Below are 18,060 nucleotides of genomic sequence, written 5' to 3'. Positions count from 1 at the left end.
AAATGTTTTTGAACTGTATTTGACTGTATATACTACTTTGTCATGGTGGACAATGATATATTGTGGCAGTGATCAAATTATTCTCTTTTGTTTCACTTTTGGTGTTTCTACAATGGCATGACAAGTAACATAGTTTGGTTTTAGACAGAGAGATCATCTGACTGAAAATATAGAAAAACATCTAATGCACATTCTGTTCTTAATATGAGGTAAGTGGCTTAAAGGCGACTGAATATGACCGTCTGTGATTAGTCTATATAAAAATGTTTGTGTGAGCAGATGGTTTTAACTGTGCTGCTCCCCCAACGTTCTCACAGCTTCTTTGTGCTGGAATGGGATGGATCCTGGTCAAAATGGGAGGGCTGGGAGTTTGGGTGGTTGCCATGACATGCAGAAACAGTAGGTTCTCCTTACAATATAGGGAGGGGGAAGGTTTTCAACCCACCTTTAAAATCAAACTATTTTATTTCTGACTACCTGGAAATGCAACATTGCATTGCAAAAACTATTATTCCCATAAACTCTTGCTGTCTGTCTCAAAGAGGTGAAGAGGTGTTCACACAATCGTCATTTATTATACCAGTTATTATAGCAGTCTTCACTACCACTGTTCGTAGCACATCCTTGTCAGTTCTAAAACTGTTCACAAGTACACAGAGTCCCTAGAACTATCACAAAATAGGTTTACAGTTGGAAACTGAATGATTTGAACGCCCTACTTTTGACATAGTACTCATATATAAAGCGCTTCGGTGAGCCAAGTTTTGAAGAGCTGTAAAAAAGTAAGCCACATGTACACCACATCCCACAGGACGATCTCTCAAGCTTTCTGTTTCATGAAAGATAATGTCTCTGTAACAATGTTTATGTTTTAAAGGTAATGCTTATTAATCACTATGAAGGGGGGTAAGGGCTTTTAAAAGAGAATCAACTGAAATGCTTTATTTACAAGAACCTTTTACGCTCGGTGTCTCAAGTTTACAAACCTAGGTTAGTATATACTGTTCCTTTTCTATGAAAAGGTAAATATTGAAATCATCAAGACTTGTAGTTTTGAAGAACTGTCTTCAGAGTATATACTTAAAAGCTTTTTAAGATGACAAAATGATTGCACTGACCATTTTTACTTACATTTAAATACAATGCAGACATGTTACTTTAATCATCTGTTTGTGTTTTATAGATCAAAATTTGGACTAACTAGCCTTTTGTTACAACTAGGAACTGCTAACATTTAACCCCCGAGCTGAAGTGATCTGTGGTACATTCCGAGCAGCGTCTCTGCAACACTATTGGCTGAAATGTTGTTGTGGGAGTTCCCTGCCGCTTGCTTGAAATGTTCCGCGGGAAAAAGCTGCTCCTTCCCTCGTCTCTTCTGTGTGGATATTTTTCATGCCACCCACAAATGTCGACGTAAGCGCGTCATTGGACGCGGATCCGACGGGCCCTGGATTCTGACTGAATAATGCGCTTGTCTGTAACGCGCGAGCCCGCCCCATTTTCATTACGAACACAGCTGAGTAAAAAAGAAGCCCGCGCTGATTGGACAGAGGAGACGTGTCTCGTGTTCTGATTGGTCGTGCGGGTTGCCGCTCGGTGGCTGCCCATTTTGAACATAAATAAAGGCTACAGTCAGCGTTTCTTTTCTCTCAGCAGAATTTGGAAACAGTCAGAGAGAGTGCACGAGAAGTTGCAGCTCTCTGACAAGAAAAAGTAAAAAAAATGACCTTTTAAGTTTTCTTTTATTTTACGTTTTTGTGTGGTCGGGACTACTTTAGACGTCGACATCATGCACGGTTCTAAAACTTGGTTCTCTCCACTTCAAGGAATATAAATGCGGTGATAAACAGGTTTATGGACGTAGCTCTGTCTTGTACGTGCATGCTAACAAGCTACCTCGCCGGCTAACGTAGTCCTAGCTAACGCTTCTTTTACCGCTTTCAGTCTGAATACGGATTGGATTTTTATCTTCAGTTAGCTACATTTCATCCGATAAGCCCTCGGTGAACCTGCAAAATGGAAATCGATGCAGTTGTATGTGATTTTAGTCCTGTCAGTGATCAGCTGAGCTCGGGGCCTGAATCGGTCTCCAGGCTTTCCAGGCCGTTTTTGCCTGAGATCGGGGCTAAGGGCTCCCCCTGCATGAAGAACCTCTTCTCCCCCGGACCTGCTGCCGTGCTGTCTCCCGTCACCAACTTGACACTAAACATGGATAATCTTGCCGTTCTTGGGGGGTGAGTGTCTTTTTATCCTACTTTTAAAACCACTTCACGTTGCTTTCTATCGGCTCAGGGTCCGTTTGTCTGGCTATCACTGGTTTAGCTCGTTGGATAGCTGTTAGCCGCTGTGTGGGAGAACGAGCTAGCTAGCTAGCTGCATAGTTTAACTTGCTTCCTGTTGTGCGGAAAAGGTTTTGTAGTGAGAAGTAACTTGGGTTAACTATTTTCATCTCTTTAACCTAACTTGCATGACGCAAACATTGTTTTTAACGTATTTTGTTTTCATGCCAGACAATGTGAGACGCCTAAACGGAAGAAGCCCGTCCTGAAGATTCCTTCGTTCGCATCCGACACTTCATCTGATGCAGGTGAAGTCTACCGCTCTCCTCCCTGTCGTAGAAGTTATTTTAATGGTAATGGATGGCCGGACAATCTAAAACGGGGTTATTAGAAGCCCTTTAGTCACGTGTTAATTTTTGTAGATCAGTACATATTTTTTTCTTGTGTGGGAGTATGACATGTGGCTGCTGTACTGGGTGCTGCAGTTCCGTCTCTTATTCTGTCCGTTTGTCCCGTTTCAGGTCTCGGTCTGGACTCTCCTAGCCCCGTGGATCCAGTGGATGCAGAACAGAAGTAAGCTGGCTTATACTGATTTGTATTCAGGGTGTAATGATTTACTTGACCCATCGATTCTATTCATTTATCGACGTTTGGTTCATGTTTTGATACTCCAACTATATTTTAAGCAAAATTTGGATTAGGTTTGGGGTGATATGAAGAGAAAATGCAATCTCTGTAGTTCAAGAGAATTTTTTTTGTGACATCTGACTTGGAACAAAGTAGTTTTACTAATCTAAAAGTAATATAGAAGATCAGTGTTTAAGTTCTTATTTCTACAATACCATCAGACGAGCGTGTTGTGAGAATTTGTCACAATAGTAATGCATATTGTCATTGCTCATCTCTAATTCAAGTGAAGTTAGAATAATGCCCCTGTCCATGCTGTGATGCAGCTTACTAATGAGTGTGTGTGGTGTTGATTGTTGCTGGCTGTTTGTGTCTCTGAATCCTTGGTTGAGATCTTTGGTTGCCCAAACAGTGTAGTTGCATTCAAAGCCGTTAATTAATAGAATACCCATTCTCCACGTCAGTCACATTTTTGCATAGTTTGCAATGATTCATTACCTCTGGTTTGTCTGTTGGTGGCTGTGTGCACGAGAGCTTGGCTTGAGGATTATAAATTAATCCCTGCCAGTGTGTGATACATGCATATGGTTGGGAGTTTAGTTATATAGCTGAAGAGTTGACCCTGCCAAGTGCTTGATTATGGCTTTTGGGTCTTGGCTCAGAGCAGTAAGATCGTAACTGACTTTTCCCTTACTGCACCTTTGGTTAAAGCACACAACGATCCAGTTATATATGCCATTTGGGCTTATGTAAGGGCTTAACATATTGCCATCTAAAAATGCTGGTGACCGCAGCCTTTCAGGTAATTGTGTTGTTTTAATCATTGCTTATCAACCATCTGCAAGAATGCATGCCTGGACATCTGCCGTTTGAGAGTGAGGTTTTGTGCCTTTCTAACCATTAGCTGTCGGAAACATCACATCCCCATTCATCTGTAACCACTCTAGCAGCTGTTTCGGGGCCTCATGCAGTGGTGTATGTCATGTTGTCAAAGGGATTGTGCGCATGGACTGGCACACTTCATGGTTTGTGTGTGTGCGTGTGTTAGCATGGGCTAGGGTAATGAATGGGGACTCCCTTCAACCTTTCCATCCTCATTCAGCTCGCTAATTCTCTTTCCCTTTGCTCTGAAAGACACACTCCTCACCCCCACCCCCTTTCAGAACACCATAGACTCTCCCTCCTCTGACAAAGGGGGCATGCAATGGGGGTAGCATTGTGTGGGCATATGGTAGATTAGAAGACACAAAATCCACAATCCCCATTCTCCTTTTAAGAGCTCTTTAGCATACAGGTGGGCATCGGTGCAAGCCAGACTCCCAAAGTGTAGGCAGGGGCCCAGCCCTTGAATGTAAATGAGTTGTTCCATTTCTTTCACTGTCAGTATGTTTTGCTGAACAAGGTGTCTTTTGTAGTTTCGAAGACCTGTCTGGCCAAGCTTTCAGCTGTTTTTTGTTTTCTCTCCTTCCTTCTCCTCTTCTCTCAGGTTTGAAAAGGCCATACAGAATGCAACCAAAGTGATCAATGAGTAAGTCGGTGTAACTTTTCTTTATCCAGAGCTAGATTGAAATTTGTGCTTATCTAAAATTACTCATTACTTCTTTGTTGCATTTTATAGAAAGATGCCCATTCGTAGGATACACTCACTGCCAGTAAGTACAACTACTGTGCCAGCTTGTTTGATGCTACTTTAACTGTTCATGATGTATAGTAAATTTCTCATCTGCTTTTTGTTGGCAAGACTTTGAACAGTCATGTTGAATGTTTGCTTGCTTATTCATGGTTTTTTTGTTTTTATTTGTTTCTTTATTTATTTTTCTCCCCCCAAGCCACAGTTATTGGGTCATAGTCCCAATCTGAAGAGTAAAGATTCTGATCTTCCAAGATATGGAATCTTCAGTCAGACAGCCAGCTTGGCTAACAAAGAGAATGTGCATGAGGTATGTTTGTTTGATGTGGTTCACATTTGAGTGTTTGTGTGGTTTTAAATATATTGACGGGTGGGCATGTCTAAGTTTTGCTTTGTTTTGGTAGAGCTTTGAATTTAAGAAGCCCACCCAGCCTATTTCTCGCTGTCGACTGCGTTCAACTGGAGATGGAAAAGACACTTTTGCCTGCCGCCCTAGCTCTGCTCCTGCGCTAATGGTAATTTATTTATTTATTTATTTATAAAATGTTATTTATAAATTAAATTTATTTATTGCTTGTGTGTAACATGTAACCATGGTTTTCTTTTTGGCTTCCCCTGACCCTCCTCGCCCCTGCAGCTTTCCCCTCCATCATTCAGTCCTCTAGCTTCACCAGATGGCAGCAGCCCATTTGTACTACGACGTGTGTCACTCTCCAGCTTTGATGATGATGATGGTTTTCTGGAAGTACTTGATGATGTAGAGGTGAGACTTGAGTATTTGTGAAAGAGTGAAAAATTACAGTTTAAAATCCCTTGTCCCGGATTAAAATTAAGGTGACCTGTCTAGCATACAGGTGTTCATTAATGCAGGCCAGATCCCTAGTGTTTCAGCTTTTAGTCTAACTACTTTAGTATTTTGTGTTTAACTATTATACTAAACTTAAACGGTTTAGTTTAACTGTTCTCCCCCTCCCTCCTTCCACACTCAGACGGATTCAGAAGTGCCTACCGGAATGGCCAACCTGCTCACGGCTCCTCTGGTGGCTGATCAAAATACAGACTCGCCCGACTCGGTACATCAACTTTTCGAAACACGTCTGTTACTAAAGCACGTTGGTGTCGGTGTTATCTAAGCTAATCTTGTGTTTTTACGGTTCTCAGCCTATTCGTTGTCGGCCACGGGGGTTGTTCCGCTCTCCCTCAATGCCCACGGGTGGCCGTTCTGCTCTCAAGAGACCTGATAGGCCCAGAGATGAGAATACACCTGTCCGTGTGAAGAGGAGACGGAGTGTGGCAGGGTCACATGTCACAGCCATGGAGCAGGATGATTCTGTCCCTCAACAGGTTAGGCCCCTTATGCTTTGCATGGCCAAATCTGTTCCAGTTGAGTAACATCATGAATATCTGTTCCTGATTCACTTGACTCACTTCTCTTTCAGGTGCAGCGCTCAAAGTCTTTCAATCACTCAGAGATTGAGAGACTGTTAGCCAGGGACCCCAATAATGTAATAGGAGATTTTACCAAGGTTGGTATCAGAATATTTTTAATTGGGTGTCAACATTTAAAACTTTACATTGTTACAGAACCCATCCTTTCAAGTGTCTCTTTTTATTCCAATCAGTGCAACACTGCAAATGCAACACTGGATTCCAGAAGTGGTGCACAATTATAGAATAATTAATAGATGAGAATGCATAACTGCAAAATGCAGTTCTGTGAATCATGACTTTATAACCAAATACTAGATAAGCATTTTATGCTACATGGGTATCTGGCTTGATAAAGTCAGAAAGCTGCAGGGGGTAACATCATGATTTTCTACAAATTCTTTTATTAAGCAATGTAACTGCTTTGACTATCTATTAGGAAAATGGTTGTCTGTGTAGCAAGGTTCCATTCGTGTGTGTGTGTGTGTGTGTGTGTGAATGGCCTTTCTGTTGGAGCTGTAGCCATGTCACTTGTCATGCCCAGTGTTTAATGTAAATTAAAGATGTACTGTAGCTTCTCAGATCAGACCTCAAAAGATGCATCATTCAGTAACAATTTAATGTCTTTTTGCAGCCCCCTGCTCTGCCCACAGTTGACGGAAAACATCAAGACTTGAAATACATCACTCCAAAAGTTGTAAGTAGTTACTAATCTGGCATTCATGATTGCAGTTTAAACTGTGACCTCCTGGCTATAATCTTAACTTGCTCATAACTTCACTTGTATCAAATCCAATTTTAGCATTTAAGATATTTTTGTTTTGTTTATGGTTTCAGATGGTTGAGGCAATAAATGGTCAGTTCAGTAATGTGGTGGAAAGACTCTTTGTTATTGACTGTCGGTATCCGTATGAGTATGAGGGAGGACATATTAAGGTGAGGATAATTCTTTACTTCATGAACATGTGGTAAAAGCATTGACTTCTTAAATTGTCTGCCTTTCATTGACTTGAATTATTCATTTTACCAGGGTGCGTTAAACCTGCATCTGGAGGAGCAATTTGAGGAGTGCTTTTTCAGACAGCCGATCATTCCTCAGTGCCCTGAGAAACGTGTATTACTGGTGTTCCACTGTGAGTTTTCATCAGAGCGCGGTCCACGAATGTGTCGCTTTGTTCGCGAGAGGGACCGTGATCTAAATGTATATCCCAATCTCCATTACCCTGAACTCTATGTACTGAAGGGAGGCTACAAGGACTTCTTTCCCTTACATAAGGTATGTCCTGCTGAATTCTTGTTTTTGGGTGTTTTTTTTATTTGGTAAGCCATGGACTTCATAGTTTAATGTTTTTAATGATGTGGAACTGTTTATGCTTGCAGAAAGAGTGTGAGCCTCAGGATTACAGGCCGATGCATCATGAGGACTTCAAGGAGGACTTGAGAAAGTTTCGCCTGAAGAGCCGTACATGGGCAGGAGAGCGCAGCAAGAGAGACATGTACATCCGCCTTAAAAATCTCTGAGGCACATGAGCATGCTCTTGGATTTACGGCCTAAAATTGCTCACACCTTGCCCTCTCACTTGACCAGCCTGTGGCAGTGACCTTAACTGATGGCCAGTATTGTTCAGTTAGATACAGCCTTAACTCGGCTACACACTGCTTCCCTCCTTGGAAATGATCACTGCCAAGTTTTTTTATATATATATAAATATATATATACTGGTCCCCTGCCTTATTTTCCTTTTTAAACAATTGTGTGGAAGACCTCAAAGCACTTAACTTCTTATGTTTGTTTGGAGAGTGCTTTTTTTTTTTTTTTTTTTTTTTTTTTTTTTTTTTTTTTTTTAAAATATATAAACTTCTCTCCCACCTTCTTACCCTGTTCCCATACCACCACCTTTTTGAGTTTGTGCCATACTTTTTGCTGTAAAGATTTTTTTTTTTTTTTTATTATTATGAAAGCAGCCAGTTTCATTGCCCCTGTTATCAATTATGTACAATCCCTTAATATATATTTAGTCCAGTATCAGTGGTTATTTTAAAGGACGTGTTTTACTGCTTTGGTAAAGCTTTTTAATAGTTGAGTATGACATGAATATTTGGAGAGTAGTGGTGAATGCAGTGTGTGGTTTAGCTGCTTTGCACTACTGGGTTTTTCTTCCCATTGAGAAGCATGGACTGTTTTCGGGAGGAGCTTTCTCTTGACAACACTCACTCAGGGGGACAGACCTGGCTGATTGCTGCTGGTCAGCATTAAATGACCTCAATGGCTTTCACCAAAATGCTAAGCAATAATACCTGCATATAACTGTCAGTAGGAATTTAATTTTTTTTCAACATAAGTGGTGTTTGTATTGATCCCCTCTCCCTAAATGCAAATGTTTCGTGTGTATGTGTAAACTGCTGTATTGAGAGTATTGGCCATGTTTGGGTCAGTGTGTGAAATTGGCTGTGTTACTGCAATGAGACTGTAGTTGGTGTTTGGGGGAATAAATTACTCTAAGCTGATCCTTTTTTTTTTTTTTTTTTTTTTTCCCCCCCTCTGTGTCTTATCACTTCTATGATGAGTGTATGCTGTGGGTGTGCACAACCATTCATTCTCTTTTCAAATCATCCTTCCTTGAAAGTGCCCACACACATTCCAGAGTTATTCTGGGTGGAGCCAGCTGTTTATGACACATCCTGGCTAACATACATTGGCAAGTGCAGATAAACTAGAAAAAAGGAGCGAAGCAGAATTGTTTGTGTACATGTGAGCCACGTGGCGCTCACATGTGAGTAGTGAGCTGCAGGGAGTGGCTATACAACTCCACTGGCCTCCAGCCAAGCGTTCAAATCCTGCAGAGAACACAAAGCAGAAGTCCTACCATGCCTTCAGAGTAATGAGCAAGCATTTGGCAGTTTTTTCCAGTGGATAGAACCTAGAAGGAAAACATTTCCTTCCTAATAGTGATTGTAGTTGAGAGAGTTTGAAGGTGTTTTGTGGGAATTTTTAGCCTAGCCTGAAATTGTTTGAATGAAGAATTTCTATTCAGAATACAAGATGGTTCCAGGCTGTATTTTATGTCTGCCAGAGGCTATAAAACCTTCAAGAGTCTCTCACTGAAAACAAAAGCAAAGATTTCAAATTTGGAATTGGAAAATCATGAGCTGTCCTATTCTTTTGTCTTAAGTAGCTTTTTGTTTGCAAGAGAAATTGTTCAAGTGCACTGCCCTTTGAAAACTTGTGGTTTAGACTAAAGCCCTAAAGGGTACCCAGCTTCAAGTCTCAATTGAGTAAGACAGGATCTTACGCATTCTTAATTTCCATTCAATGAGGTTTTTTGCTTTGTCAGGGCGCTTCTGAATTTAAAACCAGAGCTCTTACTGTCATTGGTCTGTATGGGCTCGAACTATGCAATGACAATACCCACATCCTGTTATTTCTGCAGCTGTGTTCCTCTAAAGTTTAGCCCATTTAACCCTTTGTCAGTTTTATGTAAAAACGCTTACTGTTATTTAGCAAACCCCTACCCCCCCTTTTTTTTTCTCTCAGTCTCACCTTTAGAGTGGTGGGCTGCCTTGCTCTGGTTTTCTTTTCAACGGCTGCAGGGAATGCCTTTCTCAGCATCGGGGTAAATGGCATTGTGTCATGTTTGAGTAAAATCTGTATAAGCTAGATAGGACACAATGGTGGGCTCACTCTGCAGCTGAACGTTCCTTTCCATTACAAAGTATGAAGTATATTTCATGTATAGTGTTATGTTCTTTTGTATAAGTATAGAAGATCTCTGCACAAATGGTTTGAAGATTTTGCATTATTGGCCAAGTAAGACTATTCGTTTCAATTTATCAAGGCCTTGGGGGGGGGAATCATAGATACAAGACAAGTTTGCCTTCTGTAAGGCTTTTAATACAACATCTTCGAGGATGAGAATTTGTCCATCAGTGAAACAGCTGATTTAACTTTTCAACATTTTAAATATTCTCTTTCCCAAAGGGTTCAAATGAAGGGCTCATGCACTGGGGAGAGGTGAATGATTTGTGTGAGTGTTAAGGAGGGTTAACGTCAGTTTGTGATGGGGGAGGTTGGGGGAGGGTGGGGCCCTTCCCTTCAGGGTTAAGCGAGCATGCCAAGCAGTTGTTAAACAGCTGCCTAGGGTGTTTGTTCACATGTTCACTTGCATTTGCACACACATTCCTACTGTTGCAGCTGACATTGTCTTTTGATGCTGAAGGAAATCAAGCAGCTGCAGCTTCAGCACACACTGCAGCCAAACAGTTAAGCTTCTCAGCCAAACCAACCACCATCACTGCTGGACAAGCTAGTAAACCAATCTCTTCACAGAAAGTGGATAAGAGTGTTTGTGTTTTAGCAGTAGCATTTTTGAGAGAATGCTTATTTACTTTGGCATCACATTTAATATTACACAATTAAAAATACTTAAATATCAACTGAAATGGAAATAAGTGAAGTGCTGATTGTTTATTATTCATTTAGCCCAGACTTTGTCTACTCTTACAGCCTGCTTCTGGGATCTCAGCTCAACAGCACAGACCAACAACAAACACAACAAAACCAGCTTTGTGTTTTGGATGCTGGTATGCTGGTCAGCAGAAATGAATGTTATTAGGCTGGTCACCAGCGAAACCAGTATGTCATGTTTTTAATGCTGATATGCTGGTCAGCCAGAATGACTATGCTGGATGATCAGCATAAAACAGTTTATACCAGTTTAGATTAACATGGAACGCATGCTGGTCCGTGCTTTTTTAAAATTAGGATCTCAACTCAATATATTTAAATTGCATTACTTTAGAATTGTATTTAATACTATACAAAGTTCAGAAACAGGAACTGAAACAGAAAGAAGTAAAATGAAGGTAATGTTTACCAATTTTCTTAGGCCAGGCCTTGTCCAGCCTTACATCCTGCTTTTGGTATCTCAGCTCAAAGGAGGAAAAATTACATTACTTAACACTGTATTTACTATTAAACCAAATCCAGTAAAAGGATTTGTGTTCATATAATTAGTTTCCCCAGTCACTATTTAAGTATGTTGAGCTCAACAAGTCAGAGAGGAAGCTGTATTTTAGCACAGATGCTCAGAGCCGTTTGACGTACATGTCTGTAACTGTAATCAACCCACGGCTAGCGGGACTCCCAGCATGCCAGCTGTTGCCATCTTGTACCGCTGATGTGACTTCATGTCAGATTCACTTAATTTGTTTTGGGTTGTTGTGTTTACTGCGTCTTGAAATGAAGACGAATGAACACCTTTGGCCTTAAACATCTGGCTGTTCTTTGTCTTATCCTATTTCAGATGATCTCGGAGCGCCATCTGGCGGCAAAACGTATACCGCACGAGCCCTGTCCTCAGTCACATGACTAAATACGGAAATGGTGATTTGAGTGGAGGCCAATGTTGTGTATAAGGCGGAGGCTTTATTTATGCACACATTGAGAATTTCCTGCTCAAACTGTAATTTATTATAAAACAAATATATGGTAACCGAGGTGAGTAAAGTTTGTTGTTGTACATCATGTCTCCGTAATATGCGCTAATGCTCGCTGACTCTGCCTGTGGGTTTCTCGGGTGGACGTTACCTTCTGGTGTGCCTTATAAAGAATAGCTGACATGAGCTCTACACTGTTACTCGGACGAACTGCTTTTCCATCAGTAACTGTGCTCGTTGTAACGCATCTTTCTGGCTCCAGGCGCAAACATGGTGGTGTGCTTTCTAATCCACACCGTGTGCCCTGTGAGCGCCCTCTCTCCCGCCGAGAGCCGGATCCTGTACTCTCGTGATTTTGGACTGGAGGATGTGGAGCTGAGCGGAGAGAGCCGTGAGGACAACCCGGAGAAGAGAAGACTGGCCCGAAAAGAGAAACTTGGGGTTGTGGCGAGGTGATTATCAGTACGGTCCTAAAACCCCTTCCTTCACTCTCTTTCAGTGGTGGACAGTAACTAAGTAAATGTAATTCGTTACTGTACTTAAGTAGTTTTTTCGTGTATCTGTACTCTACTTGAGTATTCACATTTTGGGCGACTTTTTACTTTCACTCCACTACATTTCAAAGTCAAATATCTTACTATTTACTCCACTACATTTCAAAGTCAAATATCTTACTATTTACTCCATTACATTTTGAGAAATCTGACGTTCCTTTTGATTTTTGTGTGTATAAAAATGTAACATGTCAAAAAAAAGAAGTGCAAAGCAAGAACATCCAATCAGGGCACAGCGGTCACTTAGTTCCTAGGTTGTTTTGACCTGTTGGTCATACCGACCCAGTGCAGCACACGGTTCAACATCAGCGCAGCAGCGTAAACATTTGGGAGCACATAAGTTCCTAAATGATGAACTAACCTAACTTTGTGTAAATAGACCACAGTATAGAAATATGTACACACATGCAGTCGTGACTGGCATGTTTCTTTTTTTCTGAATTCATACAAACACTTTCATTTTATAGTAATTTAGTTTCGGTTAGTTTATGTTTATGAACAGAGACCTACAGATCAATACAGTAAAGGAAAACTTATTTGTGATCCTGAGTTTAAAGCAAGTTTTTATTCAACTTGTAACTAATTTACAAAGTAATCTTAAACTGAAACTTTGCTTGTTTGTAAAAGTGATTTCAGAGCCACTCGGTTCTCCCTGATGGAAACTGTTTACCTTCAGTGTTTTGTGCTTATGATCATTTTAATAGACGTCAGCGTCACTAATTAATGACGTTCTATTAAAAGACTGGTTTACCAAGACAGACGCTGGAGGATTTTCCTCAAAAAATGAGTTCATGAGCCATAATTAATCTTTTAGTACTTTTACTTTCATTACATAAGTACATTTGAAGGCAAATACTTTTGTACTTTTACTCAAGTTGAGGTCTAGAGTAACGACTTCTACTTTTACTGGAATAATATTTTACCTTGGGTATCTCTACTTTAACTCAAGTACATGATTTGTGTACTTCATGCATCTCTGCTCTCTTTGTCACCTGTAAATACAGACTCTCTCTTTATTTCTCACCTGTTGGAAACATCTGACAGTCTTTGTTTGTCTGTCTGTCCCTCTCCCTCCCATCCCTCCCAACCCCCCTCTTCAGACTTTTAACTCTAGGTGTATATGAGACTATGCCTACACCCACACCCACACCCACACCCACACACACACACACACACACGTGTCTGTATGTATACCTACCTACACACACATGCACTCGCACAAATATTTACACAGCATTGGCTTAGTTTGCCAACTTTCACCATTTTATTGTTTCCTCTAAGGGTATGCTAATTGTGTTTATATTTTGATGATCGTTTCACAATCTCTGGTATGTCTTATGAACACATGCAAAACATATCTTCACTTCTCTCTCTCTCCCCCAGGCAAGTGAGAAGTGCGGTTTGCCTGAGCCGGGAAATGGCAGGCAGTGTTTATGTGGAGGCTGTGCTGGGTGAGGAGGCCGTGGCTCTTGGTGAGGCTGAGCGTGGCGTGCTGTCTTTGGGCCATGGAGAGCCGTTTGCAGGGCAGAGCGTTGCTCTGTGGCTCGGGGTCCAGGCCCTAGCTTTTACTCTGGTGTGCCAGCCACAAGAGAACCTGCTGTTGGCAGAGGGAACCCTGCGTAACCTCGCCCGCCACTGCCTGGAGGAGCTACGCCTGCTGGGAACGGGCAGTGAGGTGGGTGTGAGTCAGTGTGTGTGGTGTGAGAGGCAATAGCTACCAGAATGTTAATGTTGTTTAGGTGTATGAGCTGTCTTGGGAAACTAGCCGCTTTTACCTGACTTCAGATATTCTCCTCTGAGTAACAGAGATCTTAGGAGAGACATTTGACTCAACAAAGCAACATTAGCTGAACTGGAGAAAAAGAGGCTTTAGCGATGAACGTGAATTCTTACATATCTGAGGTATAACCAGGCTTATTCAGACCTGTATTTCAAATGCAGTGTCCTTCAAGTGTTTGGGGAACTTTTTATGAATAAGAGAGATATCCTGAGGAATGTTTGATTTTTGCTTACAGGAAAAAAATACCTGGAAAGACGTAATGGAAAGCAACCATTCACTAACACATTTAATTATATAATGTGCAACAATCAGCTTTAGGTTCATTTGGTTAATTTAATGGTATGAAGAAGAGTTTTTTTCCTAAATAATAATTAGAAAAAATTATTTTCCAAGCTATTATTAAAAGCACATGTTAAAACACATGAAATGCTTCACTGATGATAGAGTTGGAACAAAGTACTCTATCAAAGATAATGAAAACAGTGATTTGCATTCAACATTTTACATACTGTGCCACAATAAGTCCAATTTACCAGGTCTAATTATGCTCTCTTTGTAATTAAAAATGCAGGTTCAACAGTATACACATCTGGGTTTGATTCCTCTTCTTAACTTCTGTGTTTATCTTCATCACCTTATTGTCTTCTTCTGTCAGGACCTCTTTTCTCATTGGCTAATAGAGCTGTCATCCTCAGGTGCTACTAAAAAGTGACCGGGTGGATGCAATGCTTCAGAGGCTCCTTCCTCATGGTCAACTCCTCTTCCTCAACCACCGCTTTGCCCAAAACATGGATAAAGAGCTGTCCAGCTACATGAGTAAATGAAACGGCAAAATCTGAGCACTGTCTATGGTCCAGTGGTCAGTACTCATCAGGTGTTTAAAGAGGAGCTTCAAGACCGGCATGTGATGTTTTGCAAGATAAGGAAGAAGAGAGACAGTTCTGTCCCGAATATCTGACCAGAATCTGTAAAATTCCTTTTGAAGGCTGAGAGAAAGTGCTTGAAAGATTACACCTCAAAGAACTACCTATCCCCAATTGGTTGCCAAAAGATTTTGAGTCTGGGGAACTGTATCAAGAGCTCTGGTTTAGGTATTTTGAAGAAAGTTCTAAAACATGTTTGATGCTGAGTCAGATAATAGCAGAAGCCTTAAATAAGAATATAGAACTGAAATATTTAAAGTGTGAAGATAATTTAAAATATTCAAGAGATCATGTTTGTGGCATATTCTACTGTGAAGCACTCCTTCATTAAAAATGTGTGTCTGAAAGTGCTATAAGAAACCACCTTCATGTGTCTAATCTTACAGTTATGTGCTGCAATAAGCCAGTGGGTGGCAGTGTGTGGTGGTGTTCTGTGTTCTTGGGAATATCCCCTTGAAGCACAGTTACCAGGGTAACATTTTGTATCAAATGTGTTAGTTCAGAATCTAATAAATGGGGTGATCAACATTTAGTTTCTGTCTGTGTGCATCAAGCTGAACACCCCACCTCTGTGCCTCACTGTCCATTAGGGGGCAGTGTTGGACCTTCCAGATTACTTAGCAGTTTCAATGTAAAACCTAGCAGTGACTGACAGCCTGCCATCCTCTTCTGTCACTCGCTCATTTAAAACGTTATAACAGATAGCCGCAATGTGACTGCCAACAGAACACTGATTGGCAGAACAGGTTGTTGACATGGGTAAGTTGTATTTGTTTCTGTGAAGGCCTCATTTTGGGCTCTGTAGCGTTTAAGGCAAATATTCAAATATGTTGCTGCCAGTGCTCATATGTATGATCAAATATGCATGACATGGAGAATAAGGGATTTTCACAAGTGTGCATATGCATTTATGCCATAGATGCCTGAAAGTTAGCAGAACTTCTTAGTAATGTACTTTCACTGAGCTAAGCTTCGCTTGCACCTTGGGCATTCCCTTTGCAATTTAGAAAGAAGAACCCTGCTGACTGTCAGAGCCTGAAGGAACATGCCCATTTCTGTGTCTGATAGCAGCACTAATACTGTACTGTAGATAACTTTGGGTCTCTGCAGATTTTCATACTTGTACGCTATATGATTAAGAGCTGTAAGATTAACTCAATACTTGTCCCATTCTGTCAGTGTAAAGAGTATGAATGTGAGTTGGAGAGTTAGTCACCACCATGTTTTTGTAGATGTAGTAGATGCCCTTTGTTCCATAATCTCACACACAAACATTTGCATAAATAAGATCAAAGCATTAGTGTAGTATAAAAGGCATATTAAAAAGTCGTATTTTGATTCTTTACTGTTACAGGTGAAAGATTCTGGTTCTCATAGTTCTTCTAGCAAAATATGACAAAGCACTAGACTGAGGACAGTATTAATACTTAAAACATAGCTGATTACTTCAGAGGAAGTCATTTTAAAATGCCCCTGGTAGCAATCATAATGTAGCAAAGCACAAATACAATTATTGCATTGAATATTGAATCGTAGGAACATTTCTTTGCATATTTGGATCTGCTTCAACTGTGAAATCTGTTATTCAGCCGACTGATGATCTTGTACTAAATTGGGCAATGTTTTTTTCCCCCCTTTTTCCCAGGCTCTAATAAATGCCCACAGTAATCACATTTAAATTGGGGTTTAAACTGTGCTCATTTTCTACTTCAGTGTATTATTGTTTCATATTTGAATATTAAATTGCCCACCACACTTATTTTGCTCTAAAGCACTTGTACACCGTCTACATATACGTGTTCTCAGCTGTATACAAAATCTGAAGGGACTAATTTAATGTGGTAGCCACTTTGTTCTTCTTCAAAACAGTTGACAAGCTCTCAGTTGTTCTACCTCTCGTTTTTCTCTTTCTTCTATGTAAACACTTGTGTTTTGGTTTTTTTTCTATAACACTCTGCAATTCACATCACATCTAAAAGTAAGCAGTTCATAATTGACCAAACATTTTTATTGATGTCTTCTTTTTCTTCTTGGCATAGTTCAGACACTTTTTAATTGATGTCTTTCTTTTTTTGGAACATTGAAAGACTGCTAGGAAGGAATGCTTTCCTAGAACAAATGGCGCAACAAAAATTGGAGTCACTGTGTTTTTGAGGCTTGAACTAACAGTTTGGGTCTGAAGCTGGACTTCAAACGCTGAAATTAATTTGAGAATTGCTCGCTTATGTCTCCTTTAGTGTCCTCCTAGTGACTGTGGGTGGCTTTGAATGTGTCCTCTCTGTTTTTATCAATACAAACCACTGAGGGCTTCACAGAACTGTTAAATCAATGTAGCTTTCAGGAACATCCTAGGAGCAGACGGAAAAGAAATAAAATGCCTTAGCTTTCAGATCCTTCCACTACCCTCTCCTCAAGACTAGCTTACCTCAGGAACATGTGGTTTTCAAGAGATGTGTGTTTTCTCCTTAGGTTCAAATGGAATTTAGAAATAAATTTAATGCCTGTGGCTTTCTTCTGAATAATTGGTATTTGAAAGGCCAGAAGAAATTCAAGAATAAGATCTCTGTGTCAAAAGACCCTGTTGTTAATGCAAAACTACTATGCTGGCTTGCTGAAGCTTGTGTTGTTCTTCAGGCGTGTGTATTATTGTTATTCTGCAATGCAGTTTCGAAACAGTCCTTGAGCAATCAAGCTACATTAAAACACATGTTAGTTCAGCATCTGTAATGATTTGGTCCTCATTAGCCTCAGTGACCTGGTGGCAGAATCGCATGGCAAAACAATGCCAGGGCTGTGGAATCGGACCGTACAATGCAGGGAAGTGTGTTTCAAAAACAAGTCAATCATATTCCTCTCCTGTTCTTCTTCTGTCAAATCAAATAATCGCAGGTTGTGACAAGGTGGGTTTTATTGCATTCTTCCTTCGTGCAGAGCACTTGCCACCAATGAATGCTTATGTGTCCTCAATTCCACAGTGAAGCTGTTCCAAATCCAGACATTATTGCAGTGGTATTTGACCATAGGCACTAGAGTTTTCATAAAGCTCTTAACCATAAACGTATGAGGACCGAAATTGAATTTATAGTGCCCCTCCCCATTTAGCCTGCTCAGGAACATTAACATAGGCTATCTCACATTCAGGTGCTCTTTGGATTTCCTACCTGCCAAACTGTCAAGTGCTGCATGCCAAATGTAGAGTGACAATGTGCTTTCCAATTTAGGAATGTTGTTTTATACATATTCTTTTTCCTACATCACATAGTACTCTAACCCCCTTTTAGTGGCAGATGGTGACAGTGACATGACATGTTGATTACTAGTCTTGACAAATCCAGCCATCAAGAGTTCTATATTGATGCATTCAGTACAATTTCCCTGTGGAACTGAGCGGAAAAAGTCTGAT

The 18,060-nt window shown here is 40.6% G+C and overlaps 2 protein-coding genes across 2 annotated transcripts; both read left to right on the top strand.

Moving 5' to 3' along the window:
- Nucleotides 1–1,669: 1,669 nt before the first annotated feature.
- On the top strand, nucleotides 1,670–7,738 carry cdc25b (cell division cycle 25B). Its single transcript, XM_037538477.1, has 15 exons — nucleotides 1,670–2,234; nucleotides 2,511–2,587; nucleotides 2,801–2,852; nucleotides 4,393–4,434; nucleotides 4,525–4,558; nucleotides 4,736–4,846; nucleotides 4,941–5,051; nucleotides 5,174–5,299; nucleotides 5,526–5,609; nucleotides 5,698–5,880; nucleotides 5,976–6,062; nucleotides 6,599–6,661; nucleotides 6,802–6,900; nucleotides 6,995–7,240; nucleotides 7,345–7,738. The coding sequence occupies exons 1-15, from the start codon at nucleotides 2,017–2,019 to the stop codon at nucleotides 7,483–7,485; spliced, it is 1,674 nt and encodes a 557-aa protein (XP_037394374.1). The 5' UTR covers nucleotides 1,670–2,016; the 3' UTR covers nucleotides 7,486–7,738.
- A 3,590-nt stretch (nucleotides 7,739–11,328) lies between these two features.
- On the top strand, nucleotides 11,329–16,336 carry ap5s1 (adaptor related protein complex 5 subunit sigma 1). The gene is made up of 4 exons (XM_017690392.2): nucleotides 11,329–11,461; nucleotides 11,663–11,852; nucleotides 13,338–13,629; nucleotides 14,430–16,336. The coding sequence occupies exons 2-4, from the start codon at nucleotides 11,671–11,673 to the stop codon at nucleotides 14,556–14,558; spliced, it is 603 nt and encodes a 200-aa protein (XP_017545881.1). The 5' UTR covers nucleotides 11,329–11,461; nucleotides 11,663–11,670; the 3' UTR covers nucleotides 14,559–16,336.
- The last annotated feature ends 1,724 nt before the right edge of the window (nucleotides 16,337–18,060 follow it).

This window comes from Pygocentrus nattereri, chromosome 5, assembly GCF_015220715.1.
Source record: "Pygocentrus nattereri isolate fPygNat1 chromosome 5, fPygNat1.pri, whole genome shotgun sequence".
Classification (NCBI taxonomy): Eukaryota; Metazoa; Chordata; class Actinopteri; order Characiformes; family Serrasalmidae; genus Pygocentrus; species Pygocentrus nattereri.
This window is presented reverse-complemented; position numbering and strand designations above follow the sequence as displayed.